Below are 21,098 nucleotides of genomic sequence, written 5' to 3'. Positions count from 1 at the left end.
TAAAAATCCTGGGGTTTCTGCTGAAGATAACAGGTCGAGGCAGGAAATGGACCGCTCCCCTCCTCCTCCACTTTCCTCCTCCCTCCACAGGCCTTCTCAAACACCTTGCACCCCCCAGGACCAGACACCTCCAGCCTCTGGCTCTCACATCTTAATGAACGCTGAGGGAGAAGAGACGCAGAAGCGCACACACTCTTGGCACAAAACGGCTCAAATTGACTGGGCTTAAAACCTCAGAGCTTTTCAAAGGCAAAGGAAGGAATTTCTCCCACTTTCCCAAATCCAGCACTCAGGCCTTGTCAGACAACATGTGGAGAGCAATGAGTCCCTAAGACTATTTGTGAGTAGTTTCAGAGGGTTGTAGCATTTCACAAGGGCTTTTAACATAAGGCAAGGTAAGTTATGTGCTTTGAAACGTCTCTTAGTGCCTGCTGCTGGGTGGAGCTGGAAGTTACCCAAGTTGCTTTGTGTATGTAGAGGTCCTCTGCGCACACCAACAGGTCCTGTGCATTGTGAAAGTATAAGCTATTTATTTTGCCCCATTTTCCCCACTTTTCTCTGTGATGAGTTTCAGACTAAACAGTAAGCAGCGTACTCACAAGCCATTTGATTTCTCCAGCGCTTTCAGCTGCTCCCTGACTGTCTTGTAGCTGGTCTGAATCAGACACAGGCGTTCACGGCGCTTATCATGAGCTCTCCTCAGCTCTTCGTTCTCCTCCACCTGTAAGGCACAGTGACAAGATTTTTTTCTCCAAAAGTTGTACATGTCAAATGAAATATAACTGAAACAGGGAGTCAGCTTCATTTACACTGGCACAGCAGTGTGGCAGGGAAGCTGAGAGAAGCCCATCACCGTCTACATATTTAAACTGGTCTACAGCTGAAACACCTTTGCCTGACAGAAACCGGCAGGTTCAGTTTCTCTTCGCTCTCCCACTGCCTCTCTGACAAGTGCTTCCACTCTCACTGGGCAACTGAGACATCATTAAGGGACGACATTTACAGGACGAGTCAATGGGGCCACAGAACACCAAGCACACACACACACTTTAACCAGCAAAGACACTCACTCACTGGAGTTACCGACTGACGACCAGCACGCGTTGTGTTGGTGGGTTTTTGCAGCGGTGGGCTTGTTGCTGACAGCTATTAAAACACTGCAAGATTTGGCTCCAGCTTTAAAGAAGGAGTAAGAGAAGACAACATATAGATTTTTCTTGTCAGGGGCACCCCTCCTCCCCACCACACTGACCTTAACAGCGAGGGCGATGGAGAAAACACTTTCAAAAGGCAGGACAAACAGAGGTGGAAAGAGAGCAAAGGAAGAGAGAAAGGCAGCTGATGAAAACAGAGGAAAGAGAAAGGGAGAGAACAGAGAAATTAGAAAGAGAAGAAAGAGAGAGAGCAAAGCAAAAGACAAAGTGAAAGGAAGAGTGCAGGACAGGTTTCTGCTTGAGTGGCCAGGGCTAGGGAGAGTTGTCGAGCGCTTTCTGAAGGGAAGGAGCTTGTTTACTGCTGATATGACACGGCTGCCCTGCAGAGAGGGAAATGCGAGCCCTCAGCCCTGTTATTATTAACAAGGACAAAGAGAACAGAGAGAGCGCACAAACATGCACCGGACACACAACAGGTGCACACACACACACACACACACACACACACACACACACACACACACACACACAAACACACTCTTGATGCACACTCACACTGCCATTGTGACAAGTATGGATTTTCCCTGGTGCGGATTATTCACAGAGGACATCTGCAAGACATCCTCGGCCCCTTCAAGCTGCCCCCAACCTCTCAAAAACAAGGCTCTAATGAAAGGGGCCAGACCAGGGCAGTGTTAACTGGTGGAACTAGGAGCTGGGGGAGGACACAGAAGAGTTGAAGCTGACTGATGGAAGGGAGGAGGGGGGGGCAGGATGGAGCAAGTGGCAGGGCATTAGCCACATCATGGCTTCCCAGGCTCCTTACAGAGTTTCCCCTGGGCAGCCCAGTTCTGGTCATCAGGCCACAGACCCTTGCCCACAGATCAATACACCCCCTTACTCAGCCAGCATACACATCTGTGGACGTTCTCAAGCTGAAAAATAATTACACAGCAACAGCTACTGTTTACTTGAAAGTGTGCGGAAGAAAAAAAAGAGGCCATTATTATGAGAATTGTTTGTTTGTCTGCTGCTGTTAGCTGCTAAGGTCAAAATGTCAATGGTACAGGCTGGCGTACCCAATTTGAAAGGCATTCTATTGGAAAGAATTGGATAGGATCAACTGGAGAACAACAGACTGGACAAAGTGAAGTGCTGTACTGTGAGGTGGTGGAGGTAAGGTCTCCACTGTAGCTGATGGAGGGCATTTTACTCCATGCCATATCCAAGCAAAGAACATAACCACTACATCATGCTCTGACCTAATGCTCGCATTAATGTGGCCACAGATGTGAGTTGCCAATCACAGTTTTTCTGTGCATACCTTTGCTAAATGCCCCTCAACTGGCAGACACGTAAATGGCACCATTAACTAAGACAGTCATGCGTGTCGTCTGAATCTATGCTGAGCGTTAACGTCTGACTAGGTGTCTGCCGGTGATGTAATTCAGACACTTCAGATCTGACAAGAAAATGATGTCTAATGTGTTCCTGGGATTGTGTTCAAAGGGAGATGACCTCTGCATAATCACATACTCACTGGTCAGCCTGAAAGATGGAAAGGATAACGAAAGGCAACCGCTTTAGGGAAAAGTCAAAATTAAAAAAAAAACAAAAACGATTATGGCAGTGGAAGATATATTCTGCTGACATAAAATAAAAGAGGAAGTCAAATTTTGAGACCTTAAAAGAAACATAGGGGAAAGGTGAAAATTAAGTGTATTTTGCTTGCAGTGAATTTGAGAGACAGAAGAAAATAATACATGGGAATGAAGAATAGTGGGAGAAAGACGTCATAGAGCATGTGAAGGTTAAAAGACCAATAAAGCTGATTCGTTTAAGGGAAAAAACCCTGCTGCATCCACTTTCACCAGAGCAGCTCCTCTCCTGCTGCTTCACTGCCTACGCACGCTCTGTTTGTGTGCGCACACATACGTATTTGTATGTGTGTGTGAAAGACACTGTAAGAGAAGGTCATGGAGGAGGCAGTGGCAGCTGTATTGCAATTGAACCCTTTGGTGACCGTGACTCTTACAGAGCTGCAAACCTTCCTACAACCTAGCAGCTGATAGCAGCAATCATATGTAAGATAGTGGCCAGAGCAACAAGCAGCTCCAGTATGCCTGTCTAGTTCGCCACACTATTAACTGGACATCTCTTTGTTACTGAGCGTGCCCAATTCACTAACCAAGGCCTTTATGTATGTCAAAGTCACTGGCAGTCAACAGCCACAGGCATGAGGGGAAAATATTGAGACAGACGATTAAGACAGAAAAGGCAGTGAGGATGATGAAGGCTGCAGGAAACAAAGAAGTTACCGTTAGAAAAAAACATAAAGAAGAGTTTGGGATAAACTGATTAATGTAGAGTAGAGAAAAGGAGAGGATATTATGTGTATTCATCGATGCTAGCTAGTTACCTTCAATTGCAGCAGCTCCTCAAGGTCTTTAATCCTCTGTTCTGCCCCTCTTCTCCTCTCGCTACCTGACTCTGCACTGCTGGCTGGGGACAGAGACCTGGATCGCTGCACTGGTGCACCCTGGGACAGGTAAGCATAGAAGCACTGGGGTGAGAACTTGAGCACACTTCACTTACACAGGCATGCACAAACCCATGCAACAATTAACATCTGTAGAAACACTGAGTGAATGCCAATAATGGAATCATCCATGTTCATTCCATTCCCCTCTCACCTTGAGTAAAACATGCACATTGTCTTCTCCGGTACACACATATGCACACACAAACAAACATGCTATCAGAGGAATAAAGCAAGCTGGCTGGAGCAGCAGTCCGCAGAAGCTGAAGGGAGGAGGTTCGGTTTTGTGTGTGCGTATGTGTGTGTTTGGAAGTGGGAGTTGCAAGCTGAGAGCGGCAAAGGTTTCTCCCTGCGACTGGCTAATGAGTATGTTCATTTCCATTTACATTGTTTCTTTGACAATAATGATGTCCCATTAGGGGAGACTAAAGGGGCTATAGATTCCAGAATGTGCTGGGCTTCATTACAAGAGGTGGGCAGGGAGGCCGCTCTAATTGCTCTACTAGGGGCCTCCAGGTTACACTTGATAGGACAACTGGAAGAGCCGCCGATTAGGGGGGGGTGCAGTTTGCTAGCCAGCCTCTTCTGTAGAAATAAATAAAGAAGTGGAGAAGTGCTGGGGCCGCGCTGTAGAAAAGCAGTGGGAACAATATGCTAGTGGAATATGAATATGGGAGGATAGGAGGCCCCCTGCGGTGCCAGGCAGGGCTGACCAGATGGCAGGCTAAAATATGCAATGCGACTAAACGTACAACAGTCCTTGGGCTGGAGTGGATGAGTAGTGCAGGAGGAGTAGGAGGTGGTGGTGGTGGAGTGAGGAGGTTTATGATAGGACAATGGCTCAATAAGCCCCCTCCCTCGAAAAAAATATGTTCTGATGGCTGTTACAAGCTTTGTTGTCTTTTGAAGTTAGAAAACTAGAGTTAGGTAGAAACGGCAAGTGTATTTTAATAACACAGGTCCTAGGGTTACCCTTCGAAATGATACATGTATCAACCACAGGGGGCAGCAAACATGTCTTACGGGCCCACCAGTAGAAGAAGAGGAACTCATATTTGTCAGGGTTCCTACAGCTTAAGGCTAGTTGGATTTTAGACTTCTTAGATCCCTTTAATGCCAATCAAATGAAATTTAAGACCAATTTTACAATAACCAAAACTGAACCAACCTCAATAACTTAGTGTAAGGACAATTTTGTCCAAATGTTTATTGTAACATAAAACATGAGTTTTGTTTCATGGTGAAGACGAGGGTAGAAGAGAACTTGGAAAATACCTGGCATTTGTTGTTGAGTTTTCTTGGTGATTTTGTGATTCCACTGCCATGATTACCATCATGCCAAATTTGAAAATCTTTCTGCATAAAGTACACCGAGCCTCGTATGCACTGTCTTGTTCCATGTTCCATGAATTTGCACTTCTCAATATCGTCCAGGGTACAGCGACAGCAAGCCAGCAGACAGTTGATCCTACTCAGGCCATAAAAGTGCCGTTGGTTATGCTGTCCTGATCTGCGTGACGTTAATGTAATAGGCATTTAGTAAATTGTTTAAAAATAGATGTTACCAGTTATTATTAAAATACACAATGCAGTGTCAGAAAAAATGATAAAATCCTACTTCCCATGTCTTAGCATTTTTAAGACCTTTTAAAGATTGATTTAAGACATATCGATACCAATTAAAGCCTAATTTTTAGATTAATGAATTCAATGCCTTTAAAGACTTTTTAAGGATCTGTGTAATCCTGTTTGTTTACAGTGCAGCCAAACAAACCGTAGGCTATGAAGGGTCATTGCGTGAAGTCGTCAAAGACCTAAAAAGACAGTAAAATGTTCTACCGCCTGCATTATGTAAAATGCATATATGCAATGGTGATTGTCTGCTGCATCATGTCTACCATGTATAATTTTCTCTGAGGGAAGCAAAATTCGTCAGTGGCAATGAAAACCATAACTACAGTAAGAGAATTCAAATACTGTATATTTAAAGGCAATAACAAATCCTGGCCAAAATTGCAGGGTGATATTATGAAAATATTAAGGATTTTAACAATAGTATATACACATTTATGTAACTTGTCTTGTGATAGGTTTACATTATCACTACAGCATGCATGTTTGTAAAATCATTTGCCTGTGACAAAAATGCCTAAGTATGCAAGTGTGTTTGGGAATGTGCCCTCGGGCTACAGTTGACTGCAGTGACCTGGTGTGCCCGCTTCTGCTATCATGCCTGCATGGGTGCCAACCATGTGTTCTAACTCAGCCTTAATGACTCTATGCAACTAATTAGCAGATTGATCTGCATATTCCTGATGAGTGGCAGGCCAACTGGCTTAGCCTGTATGTGCTTAGGGGAAAGGGAGAGGCCAAAAGGGGGATCCAAATCAACTAAAAGCCCTAAACTTAAAAGTGAAGAGGACTAACTATAAAGTATGATTACTGAGGATGAATTCTAAATAGGTTTTCAGGTGGAAGTGCATTTTGGGGAGGATTTATTTAACAATGAGTGAATATTCCAACATTAGTGTTCCTCTGTATGTGAGAACCAGAGAGGAACTGCAGTGTGCTTTGTCTGAGGGAGTACAAGGGAAGATGACATGGTGACACTGACAAATGACTGAGATTTGCTGCAGATGTTCTCTCTGGTCCAGTTGGACGCCTGTCTGCTGCAGGTTCACAAGACACATGAATGCCTTCTGTTTGTGTGGGAGGCTCTATGTTGTGACATTGTTGCTAATGTTCCACAAGACAGGCCTGAAAGATAAAAAGCAGAGACCATGCACGAGGCGAAGAAAGATGTGCCCGCTGTCTACCTCAGCTCGGCAGCTGGTTGGCGGCCATGACCTGACCTGTGCATCGCACCCTGTAATGGCTCTGCAAACATGAGAGTGCAATGCAGATGGAGGGGAGGAGGGCATACAGTAAGAGGGAAACGAGGAGAGAGGCCCGAATCTAAACAGAGTCTGTACGCAGGCAAGAGTGAAACTTTTAGTTACTGAGGGGTCAGTGTCACTGGCTGTTGAGCAAAGAAGAAACATTTAATCGACCGCCTTCCTCCTCCACTCTCTCACTCTCTCCATCTCCCAGAGAGAGGGGTCACTGTCATCAATGGGCTTCTTTATGATTGCAGCAGCGTGTCATGTGTGCGTCTGGAGCTCTCAAAGCTGAACTTGTTCAAGTTCCCGGGTGAATAGGAATGTTGTGCACATGCACACAACACCAGGACAAGACACATACATAGACAAACTTATGTCCAAGTGTAAACACATGGGTGCACACATAAACACAAAGTCTATCTCACAAAAAATCTAAAAAGGAGCACAAAAATAAATAAATAAATTAAAAAAAACAAAACAGGATACAGTGCCAAACGCATGTCTAATGTAAGAGCTGGTGACCTGTGAATAAACAACTGCAATGAACGCACACGGAAGACGAGTGCACCAACAAAGACACCGTCATGTCGAGGCGTTATGTATGTATGTGGAGATGCCCAGCTTGCACTAGCACAGATATCCCTGAACAGAGCCCATGAGGTAGCCATATCCCAGGTGGAATGCGCCAAAAGGCTGCAAGCAACCACTTTCTAAGACAAAATGATAGCCCCACAACCCAGTGTGACAGACCCTTCTATGAGAAGAGACTCAAGATACAAAGAGGTGGTTACCCTTCCTAAAACCCTGAGTCCTGTCCAAATAGATGCGTAAGTGGAGAAAAATGAAATTAGCCATCTAGGGCTCTCCGTGGCAAAAGGCATTCCCATCACTAACGAAATTCGTGTAAACATAAGCTTCATCTTCCTCTCCACCACCACGCTCCTCTGAGGAGCTGCACTGGGGTCTTCCATCATGTCCCCCCAGCAAGACCAAGCAAAAACGGCTTTACCACTATGCAACGGTAATCAAGAATTCTAACCAACAGGAATCTGCATCTTCAAGCAATGTCCAAGTGTGCTTCACTCCCAAATATGTGAGTGTGCAGAGGCGATGGTTGTCCTTCCCTGACATGGCAAAACCACAAAAGTCTAGGCAAGGGCAGAACTACGTCCCTAACCTTGCCACCACCAGCGCTCCCCTGAGAGGATACAGCAATAGCCGCAGCAGCTAACAAAAAACCTTGACGGCTAGCAGCTACATACATGCACGCTTACTTTGACGTGCTAGCTTGTCAGTTAAAACAGAATGAAACAGGTATAAGTCCACCACAACTCAACAACCATAGCCTGTGAATGCATCTCCTGACACCAGATAATCCACGTTCATAGACTATCTTGGCTGTGTTAAGAGGAAAACCTTAAAGTAAGGACAGCTGAGGAACTCAAGTGATCTTCACGGGGAAGAAAATGAGAATACCATGTTGGGGGCCACAGGCGGTTATGAATGGGGATGGGGCACTTCCCATAGTGAGATACCTTTCAAGGTTTGAAAGAAAACTATAAAAACAAAATGATTTGTCAAATAAAGTACAAACTTTCTATGGCAAAATTACAGATTATGCTGAACTGACTGAATAATATTCAACTTAATTTTTACTAATGATTGAAAGGTTAATTCACTTGTATTTGTTTTATTTGACTCAGGCTTTCCCAATTAAGGAAAACTTTACTCAAATCCTGACAACATCAGTTTAACACTTACTGTGTGTGGCAAATTGCGAGTCATGTTCAGCTGTGAACTGCTCGTTGCCTCGGCCAATAATCGCATTTCACTTTAGGCACTTACTGAAAGAGCTGCAAATTGTGTCCTAGGTGGTAGCAGTGGGCTGCACAGAAGGCTCATTTCATCGCCGTCTGACCTTGCAGACTGATATTATTGTTTAAATGGAGTGTAATGAAGCATAACAAGTTTATGGTTTCTTTGGAGCATCATCATATTTGAATATTAAGCTGCCAACAGCAACAACTACTCAAAATGTTCATGTTTTTAATGACAGTAAGGTTTAAACTGATTTATCAAGTTGGCATGATTGACCTAAAGCTTATGACCTTAGATTTGCAACTCTTTTGACTTATTGGGGAAGAGGGAGAATCAAATATTGACTGTATAGATGAGCATGCCACTGTGCCACACAGCTGGTGGCTGGTTGAGTGAAGAATGTCTGCTCCTTGTAGCAGCCATATAGAGGACTGTTTTGTAATCATCTCTCAGAAAATAAAAGACGAAACTAGGGATGGATTGATTTATGCGCCAAACACTGGTATCAGCCGACATTTGCTTTGTTGACTGCTGTCATACTATCGGCAAGTAAGATCTCATTCAATGGTAGCAGTGGTCGATGTTTTTCCATTGTGTCATGTCAGTGTTGAGCAGGCTAAAACGCACGGCTCAACACCAATAGCACCCTGTCATTCCGGTGACAATAGAAATCGTGCCTGGGACAAACAGAAATCTTCCCCAGGATGTCTTCAGGACTAAAGGATACAGTAAACTCACTATCTTTGTGTCAGGGGACGCACCCTATTGTTTCCCTGATAATGCTACATTGTGAACAACAAATCTGTGTTGACACCGACAGGAGGAGAGCTACTTAACACTGGTGGTAGCCTGCACTAACAGCTTACTGAGGTTCCACTGATTAACATTATAATGCAGCCAAATGTAGTCTTGTAAGATTTATTTTTTTGCAAGACATATGAATACATATAGTGGCTTGAGGGAGAAATTTGTTGTTTATAAGATATATATAGTAAAATGTTTTTTTAAGCACCTATTATTATTTTAAAAGATGTTTTCATATGAAAGAAGGTTATATTAAAGGTTGTTTCACAAATTTGTATCGTTGAATTTGTACTCATTCAAAGACAGTGTAATTAAGGACTGAATCACTTTAAAACAGATTGGTTATTTTTTTATAACAGAGATTTATTTGTTTCCCTGGGACAAAGAAGGACAAACACAACAACAACGAAAAACATTAGTATGAGCCTTCGGCCAAATTGTTATTTTAAACATGGGTACTGACTGAGAATCGGCAAAGAAAGTGTTCAAAATGAAACTCAGCGGTGAAAACTGAATCTGAAACGATATCTTAAACATTTTATCAGTTTAATTATATCCTCATTTCATTTCAACCTTTCCCATTGTCAAAGCTGATCTATTTTTCATTTGAAATTATATTGTACAAATTGTATCACTGAATAAAATAAAAAAATATATTGATTTGAACAAATATTCAACAAATACATTTTTTAGTTTAATGGGTCCATGGGAGCAGGATAACATCAAATTCACAATTCTGATTTAATCTCTGTGGATGGTCATCTTTTTCCATAAATGTTGGCCGAGCAGTTGTTATATGATCGTGTACCCACATTAAAATTTCATTTCTAAATGTATATATGCAATAGATCATGTGCTTGTGTGTGTGTGTGTGTGTGTGTGTGTGTGTATGTCTGAGTGTGGAGTGCGGAACAAAAATAACTTCGGTATCACATCAAGTGAAGCTCAGGCCTGTCAGGTTGGGACAGAGACACTCTCACTTATGGGTGTTTTATGTCATCTGTGGAAAAAGTGAACCATGCAGGACTAAAGAACTCAAATAGTAAAAACGGAGGAGGATTAAGTGTCCTATCAACACAGATTTTTGACATCTTTAAGCTCACGAAAGGTGTTTAAATGTGACGAAAAGGTTCAAAATGCTGATTCTAAAAATAGCAACATTACTGTTGTGATCTTGACATTTTAGATAGATTAATCTAAGGAAAGTTTCTATTTAGAAAAGGACAAAAGATGCACACTGTGTTAAACCACAGATTTACGTCTTTATAAATCAGATTATGATTCATGTTATTATTCAGCCTAATAAGGTATCAAAAATGTACTGTGTGAAAAATGTATTATAGTCCCATTCTAATTTAAAATATCAGCACAAGAATCAAAATAATTAATAGTAGGTGAATAACAACAGATTGTGTGTGAGTGTGTGTGCATGTGTGTCTTAGGGCATGCATCACAGAGCCTCCAGAAAAGGGAAGCACATCAAATGATGTCAATACTGTTTATTTATTTTGTACAAAATAATTACATTACATGTATAAACTGCCGGAACAGAAGCACCTCCATTGAAGCTATAATGAGGACAGCTGTATAAATCAAACAGTGTGTCTTCAGGCCAGCTTTAGAATGAGTGAGGCCATCTAGAAACATGTCCTGCCAAACTTATGAGTGGAATACTGAGAAGATCAAAAGCCTCTTTCTTGTTCATAATGTACTGTTGAAGCGGTAAATTAGCCAGTGCCTGAGCCCAAGGCATGCGTGAAACCAGCAGCACACGCCGGCCTGGTCACAGTAGGAGGGGCATTCGTGTGTGTGTGTGTGTGTGTGTGTGTGTGTGCGTGCGTGCGTGTGCTGAGGAGTTCAGGACAAAGGTTGGCAGAAGCAGGGTCTGATAAATCACATGATTCTCAACAGACCATTTCCTTCATATCCCTTCTCTATGGCTTTGATCTAATCTGAGCAAAGTGGTAATGGGTAAGTGTGGGCATGTTAGCTGCTCACCCACGTGCTGTCTTTGTCATAATTGGCAGTAGTGTAACCTACCTGCTGTCCTCTGACAGAAGTGGTGGATCTCCGTTGAAGGGTCTTATCCTCTGGCCTGGGATCTGAGCCTCGGGTGGGGGCCCAGTCAGAATCAGGGCTAGACCTCTGAGCTGCAGCGTCAACCTGCTCTGACACCACTGCCTGAAAGACAAGAGAGACGGTGCATGAGTGTTTGTGAGTGAAAAACAAGGAAGAGAGAGAAAGACAAGCCCAGAGGTGCAGAGAACAACAGAAAAGTGACAAAACAAAACGTGACTCCAAAGTTAAAACACCCTGGCTCGCTGGGCGGCGGGAAAACTATCACGTCCAACAGTATGCTCAAAACCTGCATGTGTTTACATGCGTTTATGTGTCTATGACTTAACAGCGATTTGACATTCATATTATTGTACATATGTTCAACAAGTGTCATCTTCAAAAAGACGATGTTCTCATATAGGTAAGGAAATTCATTAATGATCCAAATCTGTGACATCTGAGGTGAGGCTACTCAGGATGCACCAATATTCGCATTGTTCACTGCCTATTAGCAAATACAGTGACATTTTTCAAAGGCAGTAGCTGATGTTTGTCTGTTGTGTCAAATCAATGTTGCGCAAGCTGAAAAGCAGAGCTTGAGACTAACAGCACCCTTTTTAGCCAAACATCAAGCGTTTTGTCCTCTCCAAAAATGTTAAAAGTGATGTCCTGAAAATGCTGCATTTTGCCACTCCGATCCTATTTGGCCTGTGTGGACTAACGTTAAGTGATTTTGATGCTCCTCAGTCTCACATTGCTATGGCGTCCCTAGCAACGGAGCATCAGAGCAGCGGTGATATCTCAAGAAATAACCACTGCAGAATTTTGTTGATTGACCAATCAGAATCAAGTATTTAAGAGTGCCACGTTCTAACAATGTATATTATCTTCTCTGAATATCTTAAATAAATTTCAATACTCATTTTCCTCAATTCTGATACTAAATACTACTTTCTCACTCATTTCTCTCCAACAGCTGATAACACAGTGGCGCCACAGCTGTCATTAACTCGCATTGTCGTCTTCTCATTACTCGTGTCATTCGCTCTGGTTGCATAAAGGCTTTTGCGGCTTGATTTTGTTTTGTTTATTACTTGCACTTTATTGTTTTTCCAATGTGTGGCAATCACAAATGTTTTTGAAGCTGTGCACTACTGCAAGAAGAATACTGTTTTTGTTCATGTAAAAAATGCTTCCATTATTGTTAATGTTTACAGTCATTCTGCTTTTCTCTGCTACGAACCAAGAAAAGACCAGTTGACATCATCCTGTTAAAGCTTTGTTATATTTATCTTCTGATAAAAGAAATTTAATTTCACTCTCTCAATGCCAATATGTCCCCTGGTATTATTCAAGGTATTATATTGAAGTTAGAAATTCAAGTATTGTGACAACACTAGTTTTATGATTACAGTATACAGGAAGAAATCTACAGGAGAGGTGGAGATACCAGTTTGCACTGTGAGAGTTAATGGATCATAATGCAATGTTTTTATTAGGATATGACATTTTGAGGAAGCCAACAGTAAGATAACAGACATGTCGAAGTGTGTACATACATGTGGGTGGCCAAGCTGCCCACATTTCTACCTCTGACTGGATGAACAACAGTTGTCAAAATTAATTCAGGGAGACGTAGAAAAGCACACACTGACATTGTCTCAAGTAGTTCAACATGCTAACCTTTGTATACTCAAAGTTTACACAACATTTTCATACGCTGCCAGATGTGTCATGTGGCAGTGAGACAGCTATCTACCATCTCCTGAACTGTGGTGTGTGTGCTATCATGGCCCGTCTATTTATCAGTGTCTATTAGCTGGTGTCGAGCAGCATCTGCACACCTCAGCACACAGCGGGGACTACCAAAACAAACTGAAGGGGACAATGATAAAGCAGAGGGCCCACCCACAGAGGAGCAGGTTGATGCACATACATGCACAAATGCATATACTCAAGCATGTACATTCCTATAATGCAACCATGCAAATTGATTTTATGTCGCTTAAATGTGACATTCTATCTTCACACTTCTGCCGCTGCTGTTATGAACAGCTCTTTATAGTGATGTGTGTACAGACAAGATGATTTTCAGGGCCAGGATACATTCTGTTACAGAGACACATTCACTCTGCAGCCAAAGAGCATGTGCTGTATATACACTTTGTATAAGCTCAGTGACGTCTGAGTCCTTTATCTTATCTAACACTCACTCATATACCTCTTGACTCCATCACCTTGCTGCATAAATTCTCACCTTTCTTTTCTTAAGTCCTTAATAAAAAGGTGTAAAACTCTGAAAAACAGATTCACCAGCTGCTATCAACAACACATCAGCTTGCAACACATCAAATCAAAGTCTTCTGACAAACAGAAGGATTCACAACTGTGTTTTACTGGGAGGCCAGGTAGTCAAGAAAACCGCACAGGATGTCATCACCTTTTTTCCGACGAGTCCTGATTGCATTATCAGAAACCTGGCATCTGGGCGTGACCTTGTTAACTGCCAGGGTAATCAACTTTAACCAAAGGGGAGGAGAGGGGATGATAAATTATTAGTGAGGAAGATTTTGTTCATGTTTTATTAAATTGGCCTGTCAAAGGGGGTTGGTCAAATTATCTGGGGCCTCGTTTATTGGAGGCCGGCCATATTGGCGCATCTGTTACAATTATTTATAATTTCCAGGCAGTCAGGAGGACGGACTGGGTTTTTCGGCATCAGCCACATAAAGCAATTTAGAAATTAACTGATGCGGGAGTGTCTGAGTTTTTTTCCTCTCACAATCTCTCTCATCCCCATCCTGGTTTTTATCCAGCAAAAAATAAAACAGGGAAAGTGTGAGACAGTAAAGGAGCAAGGATGCAAAAGGGAAAAAATAAACATATTACAAGCAGCTTAGTGAAAGCAACGGACAGGGAGAGAGCACGAGATTGAAAGAGAAGAAGAGAGCATGCAGGTGCAGTGGAAAAAAAGAGCAAGAGATTGTGGGGAGGCTGAGGGAGGGAGGGAGGGAAAAAAAAAAAGAGAAAAGCTGGTCTTGGTAATTACTGAACACGATTAGGTTCTTGGGGGAACTTGTCTGGCACTCGCGGCCCTCGCTGCTGAGGATGCGGCAGGCAGGACCATATGGAGGGAGGCTTGTGATTGTGCTCCCTGAAGCTCGTGACCCGTCTGCTGCCGAGCCCTTGAGCTGAATGTGAAATGAGACTTGCCAGGCCTAATGTTCTACACATGCACCATTTATGCCACAAAACAAATCTGATCACTGTTAATTATGGAGCAGCTATAATCAGGAGGGGCCCCCGCCACACACACAAACACACACACACACACACACACACACAAAACTACATGCATACGCAACTACATACTCACATCTGTGGAGCGACAGCATTTGTGAAAGTGATTGGATAGGCTTCAGAAGAGAGGGCTAGAAGGTGCATGCCCCCCACCAGGCCAGGTACACTTTGTATTCAACATGGTGATTCTTCAAAGAATATGTGTGTGCATATATGTATGAGTGTCTGTGTGTTAACTGGTAATGCACTGAGGAAGGACTCTATAGAAGGACAGCACACAGTGAGTAGGATATATGTTTTGTATGTGTGTGTACACAACCCTGAGTCCTCCCACACAGCCTGTTTGACCTGAGTGTATGTACTTAAACGAGTGAGTGCATGTTTCTGCAGCGGCACATGGCTGTGCTTCATTAATGAGGCGAGCTGTGCTACACAGAGGTTCTCATCTAATGAGAGCAGTTGAGCTGGTAAAACACACCACTGGAGTCCATGTCATTAGTATGTCTCTGGTCCAGGACATGGCCCAGCTCCAAACACACACTCATATACAATCTCATGTTGACAACAGTGATAATACTGATAACACACTCGGCATACACAAGATAAGTGGTTGACAGAAATAGCATTATAAGCCGTGAAACATTTATCAGACTATACTTCTTGAGAATTATTTGAATTTCTAACCTTTACACTGTGTGTTCGTATGGAAAGGATGACTGATGTGTCTGAGGAGGAAAGGCATATGTAAATACAAGCAGCAGGTTGCACTAAATTTTTAAAATACTCCTAGGGAGGTCCTAACAGTTAAGTTAAAGGAGTGCCGTTCCAGATGGGAAAAACTGAGAGCAGCCAGAGTCAAAATGAGACCCATGTGAAAGACAATTCAAAAGTATCTGACATATACAAGCTTTCCATCACATTTTACTGACCATTAGCAGAAAAACTAAAAGTACCCTTTATCCTTATACTCCTCTGTACCTTACTGCACTGAGTATATAAACATACACAAAGGAATCCTCTGGCTGACTGCATTTTGTTTGTTGAGCTCCTGGCTGAAAAATTAATATCCATGTTTCCTTGTAGCATTACGGTTTCATCGTTTTCACTTGATGGTTGCCATTAATGATGATGATGATCAAAAGAAACACCTCACCTAAGGTGAACGTGACCCGCCAAAATGGTGGGTGTATTAACACGCACATGTGTGTAACCAGCACTTTAATTATACATCTGAAAGCGTTTAGATTGGCTAACATAAATAACAAGGCAGAAGCAGACGGTAAAAACAATCTCAAAAAGCTAGAGATGAACCAGGTGGACTTTTTTCAATCTATAAAAAATGGCCAAAAAAAGCCCGGTCACCTTGGGAGATGTTGTTTCCATGCTCAAGTTTCAGTCTAAAAAACCCATATGAGGGACTTGAGTGTTACAGGGTTTCAACACATTTTTACTAATGAATATTTTTGAAGAGAAATATTCGCACATCCAACTGTCTCAGATGCAGGCAGTGTTGTGTGTAACGCAACTACTTTTATTGGGTAAAAAGTAGTGTAACGCGTTACTACTGAAAATATGGTAACGGAACGTAGTTACTTTGTCAGTTGGGCACAACGTTACTTTTCCCGGGGACAGATTTGACGGTGACACTGCCTGTCTGCCTCAGCTGCGCACTAGGCAGGAACTGTGACAGTTGCCATGTCAACAGTACAGACAGGAGCGCCAAAATCAAGAATCGTATGAGGAATATGGAAGATACACACGCCTCCTCGGATTATTTTAACGGTTTGTCCGCCGAAGACAGGTTAGCTTATTGTAATAAGCTAACAATTAGCAGCGGATTGAGGTTTCCTGATCCGTACTTAATGTCGGGTCAGTGGGTCACCGACCCAACGAAATGGCCTAAGCTATAGTGACTGGACATTTTTTTTTATATCTTGTGGAGAAACCCAGTGTTTATACGCATGGAAAAACTCAAGGCATAAATCCCTTGATGTGTATAATTTTGTACTTTGCGGTCATGTCCAAGATATTGAATACCGGGATTTATCTGATGGTTTTTGTGCTCTACGGACCGAAGTACTGCCGAGCCAGAGACAAGGACACATAACAGTAACGTTAACTAATGTACAAGACCTGGGCGATTCTGAACAAGACGACCAACCATATACTGACAGTGAACTGCACTTGTATGGCTGGGTAAGTGTTGTTTAATGTAACGTTAACCTCGCTAGACCTCAGACATGGGCAACATACGACCCCGGAACCTCAAAGGAAATCAAAACGACCCCCAAAACATCAATAAAATGCAGCATTGTGTTAACAGAAAACAGAACAATCATAACCTGCCTACCTTCCTGGCGCTGTGTGAACGGCAGCCTGTTGCAGCAGCTCCTATTTTGTGTATTTTAAATTGCTGCTGTGACGTTGAAATTTCCCCCCGAGTGGTTAATAAAGTACCTACCATACCATACCAGAGGAGAAAATGAATTAATTTATTCGTGCAGGTCTGTAGCTTACTGTCTGTTACACAGACACAGTCTCACAGTTACACACGTAATAACAGAACAGAAAATGATTTATTCATGAATATGACACTATTTGTTCAAAGATAGTGTCTGTGAATATTAATATTTTCCTCATTCAGTGATGCAGCAGGTCTGGCAAATAGGCTATTAGTAGTAGTAATCTGTCATGTAACAAATTCATGTAGCCTAGTTAACACAAATTAACTCACTCTTTAATCTTTATTTATCACCAAAGTGGTAAATACCAGTGGGAAACTGGACTAACTAAACTAAATGTGGTACACATTTAGGAAATGAGATGGGGTTCTACCCAAAGTCAAGCACCATAAAAGTAACGTAAAAGTAACGAGTAACGTAAAAAGTTACTTTTCACAGAGGGTAACTAAGTAAAGTAAGGGATTACTTTTTTTAAGAAGTAACGAGTAACGAGCAAACACTACTTTTTAAAAGTAACTTCCCCAACACTGGATGGAGGTGCGCTGGAAAATATCACTTGAGTTTTTGAACAGGAAATCCTGCACACTGCTCTCACGAGAGTGTTAAACAGTGTTGATAAAGGTCCAGACGGACCGAAACGTTAGTGTTACTTATAAATTGTGATGGTAAGCAAGAGCAGTGTGCCGAATTTTCTGTTCAAAGACGCTGAGAAATTTTTAATCTTTTCCGTAACTATTTGGAAGTTTGCAGATCTTAGGATAGCAAAGGCATGGCCACCGTTAACCTAACCAATACCACTCTTGTTGCCTAAACACAACTAATCCAACCAACAAGGCAACAACCACTAGCCAATCAGGGGGAGAGCAGGGGGGATCATTCCTTCTCATCCTAGGATTCCCTAATTCGCTATGTTGCCACAATATTTTAACCCATTTCCATGACTTGATTTTAGTAGTTTAAAATGAGTAATCCTATATAGCAACAAAGCCATACATTACACACACATACACACACACACACACACACACACACACACACACACACACTTCCCAGGCACATGAGGATATGCAAACTGCCAGCACTTGCTAACTGTTAGACATTCCCACTGCCAACTAGCTGCATGTGCTAATGTGTATCATGTAATACCAGTGACATTTCAACAGTCACAGAATGTAGCACAATATTTTAAATTAGTAATGGTAGAAAGGCATTTTGCGTAACGTTACCCATGTTTTGGGATTTTTATTAACGTATTTTAAACAATAGCCAAAACAATGTATTTTCAAGACTTTTCCAAATCATTCTGTTAATTCTAAACCAGTGGTTCCCAACTGGTGGATTGCGGTTCACAAGTGGGTCATGGGTCCATTCTGAAAGGACCTCAAGTGACACGCGAACATGTCAACTTTGTAAAAAAAAAAAACATGCTTTATCTTTAAATAAAGTGAATATAAAAATGACTAAAGAAAAAATCCGGACCCCGTGGCTGGACCAGTTTGGAACCACTGTGTAAAACCATTTCCAGGCCTGGAAAACAGCTTTTCTAGTTTCATAACTTTTCCACAAATTTCATAACCACGGGAACCCTGGTGTTAATGATATTTTTCAAATCAGAAGCTAAAACTAGCTGTATTAAGTGAGGTGGCTTGGCCTTGATGAGGTCTCATATCTACGAGAATTCCTGTATTTCACAGTGTGAAAATAGGCTTTTGTCATAGAGACCTTTACTTGTCACAGCAGGAAAAGAACAGCTGTTATTCATAACATTAATGATGCCTCTTTCTATTCAAGGGTCCTAGTGTGACAGTGAGCCAGTATTCACAATAACAGGACTCTGACACTGCAGCAGCTAAATGGAAACCAGCCATCATTATTTTCTTTATTTATACCTGTGCTTTTCTGACTGTAACATGCCAAACTGTTCTTTATACAAAAATGCCTGTTTTACATTAAAAAAGTTTCAGTAACATTGAAAAGACACAAGGCTTCTTTCTCTTACATTCATATGAAACTTTTCTGGAGTGAATGAACATGCCTAATTTTCCCTTTCCAATGCTGATGAGAGAATAACCAGGGCTTTGAATGACTGCCCACACAATTAACAACTTACCACTCATTTACTGTGCTGAAGGTTCCAGAAAGCCTGAGGTCTGCTATGGATTCTAATGTTGGTCTTTAATCACCACGCAACTCTGACAATAGCCAAACACTGGACTACTATAAATACAATGATGCAGTGAGGGAGATTGTTGTAGATGATTAAATGTTCACTCTAGCTAGTTTTTTTTCCACTAATGAGGACTCTCTTCCCTGCCTCTCTAGAAATGTGATGGTGACCACCCAACCTGGCAACCCAAACCTCCACAACCTGGCAGTTTGTTCAGACTGCAACTCATTGTGCGTGGGGGTCACCCAGGTGCCTGACGATCGGCCAGGCCCTAGAGCAAGAAGATCAGGGCATGAGGCCATTTTCTGTCTGACATTATGGAGATATCGCACTGTTTTCAGTACACACACTGAGACACATACACAATACAGAACACTTCTGAAAAGTGGCAGTGGTGCTACAACAATAAGTCAATTTGTTGATGAACCACTCTCTGTAAACAGATATCTGCATAGGAATTAGGGCTGGGTGATATGATGGTATATACCGTGCAACAGTAAAAATATGTCCACCAGTAGAGATTTGGCAATATCGATTTTTACTCTGGGAGCTACTCCGGGCAGGATATGTAGCAAATCAGGGCTGAATTCTTGTGTAATCTCACAAATACAGCTGCCTCACAAGGTAACGTGATTTTGGAAGACATGGAGGAGGAGGGTTAAGTTGTAAATACCGAAACCTGTAACACTTAGTATTTTTCTAAAGAACATTAAAGCTTCCATTTTTTAGTTGTTTTTTTTTAACCCAATTGTTGTTTTGTGGGGCAACTTTTTTTTTGTTTGTAAGGAAGTTCCAAATAAAAGAAGAAAATGATCAACTACTGTATCATAACAAATGACGCCACTGTGATAGAAAATTACATAAACAGTGATCAAAGATATAGGTCATACCGTCCACCCCTAATATGAATGCAGAATCTTCGGGCAACAGGACAAATTTTGGTATCACAAGCGTTCTGGTTTCTGTTTGTGGTCCGATGGCATTCTAAGCAATATTAACCAATCATTTTTGAGCGGGCTCTGGTTGCATACAGGTAAACAGTCCATGTGGACAGCAAAAGAAGCGGATTGCATTGGTCAACATGCAATCTTGACACCAATCGGCTATCATCTGATGAAAATTTGCTTTTTATTGGCTTTTTAAAATATTTATCTGCATTCATATGCAGAAATCTGTTTATCTGTCCATTGAGAGATTAGACAAAATAGCCATCCAACCTCATTCTTGTGTCCACATTGGTAACTGGACTGTAAACCATGACCAGTGCATGGAAGAGGAAGTCTTGGGTGTATAATGGATATCCTCTGGGTACAATAACACCCCTGCAATACTGGCCGTTGCCCTAAGCGGCTAATTCTCGTGAATTTGATATCTCAAGAACACCTTGAAGGAAATGCTTCAAATTTGGCATACCCGTTCTCGTCAAAGCGAGCGTCCCCTCAGGCTCAACGATGAACTAAGATTTTGGTGGTCATAGGTCAAAGTTCAAGGTGACCTTGCATCTATCTCATACTTGTGAACATGATATCTCAAGAATGCTTGACAAAACTTCAAATTTGGCAAAAACGTCCCCTTAAGATGAACTGATAAGGTTTCAGTGGTCAAAAGTCAGGGTCACTGTGACCTTGCATCCATCTCATTCTTGTGAATGCAATGTCTCCAGAATGTTTTTAGGGAATTTCTTCAAATTTGGCACAAATGTTCACTTGGACTAAAGAATACACTGATTAGAATGGGGTGGTCAAAGGTCAAGGTCATTGTGACCTTACAAAACAAGTTTTCGGCCATAACTCAAGAATTCTTACGCTAATTATGACAAAACTTCACACAAAATATTTAACAGAATATAATGATGAAGTGTTATCCAAAAGGTCGACGGTCAGCTTCACTGTGACATCATAATATTCTGCATAATAC

General features: G+C 41.9%; 1 protein-coding gene across 2 annotated transcripts in view; it reads right to left on the bottom strand.

Moving 5' to 3' along the window:
- cntln (centlein, centrosomal protein) overlaps positions 1–21,098 on the bottom strand; it is a 112,132-nt gene that overhangs the window by 69,944 nt on the left and 21,090 nt on the right. For both annotated transcript variants that reach the window (XR_007448922.1, XM_049571394.1), the window contains exons 10-12: positions 11,235–11,375; positions 3,574–3,693; positions 600–721 (exon numbers count right to left, since the gene is read on the bottom strand). Coding sequence is in view for 1 of the 2 variants with exons in the window: in XM_049571394.1 (XP_049427351.1) it covers positions 600–721; positions 3,574–3,693; positions 11,235–11,375 (383 nt within the window). In the remaining variant the exon portion in view is untranslated. The remainder of the gene's footprint in view (positions 1–599; positions 722–3,573; positions 3,694–11,234; positions 11,376–21,098) is intronic.

The sequence above is a fragment of the Epinephelus fuscoguttatus genome, linkage group LG3, assembly GCF_011397635.1.
Source record: "Epinephelus fuscoguttatus linkage group LG3, E.fuscoguttatus.final_Chr_v1".
Classification (NCBI taxonomy): domain Eukaryota; kingdom Metazoa; phylum Chordata; class Actinopteri; order Perciformes; family Serranidae; genus Epinephelus; species Epinephelus fuscoguttatus.
The sequence above is the reverse complement of the archived record's forward strand: the minus strand, read 5'-3'. Positions and strand labels throughout refer to the sequence as shown.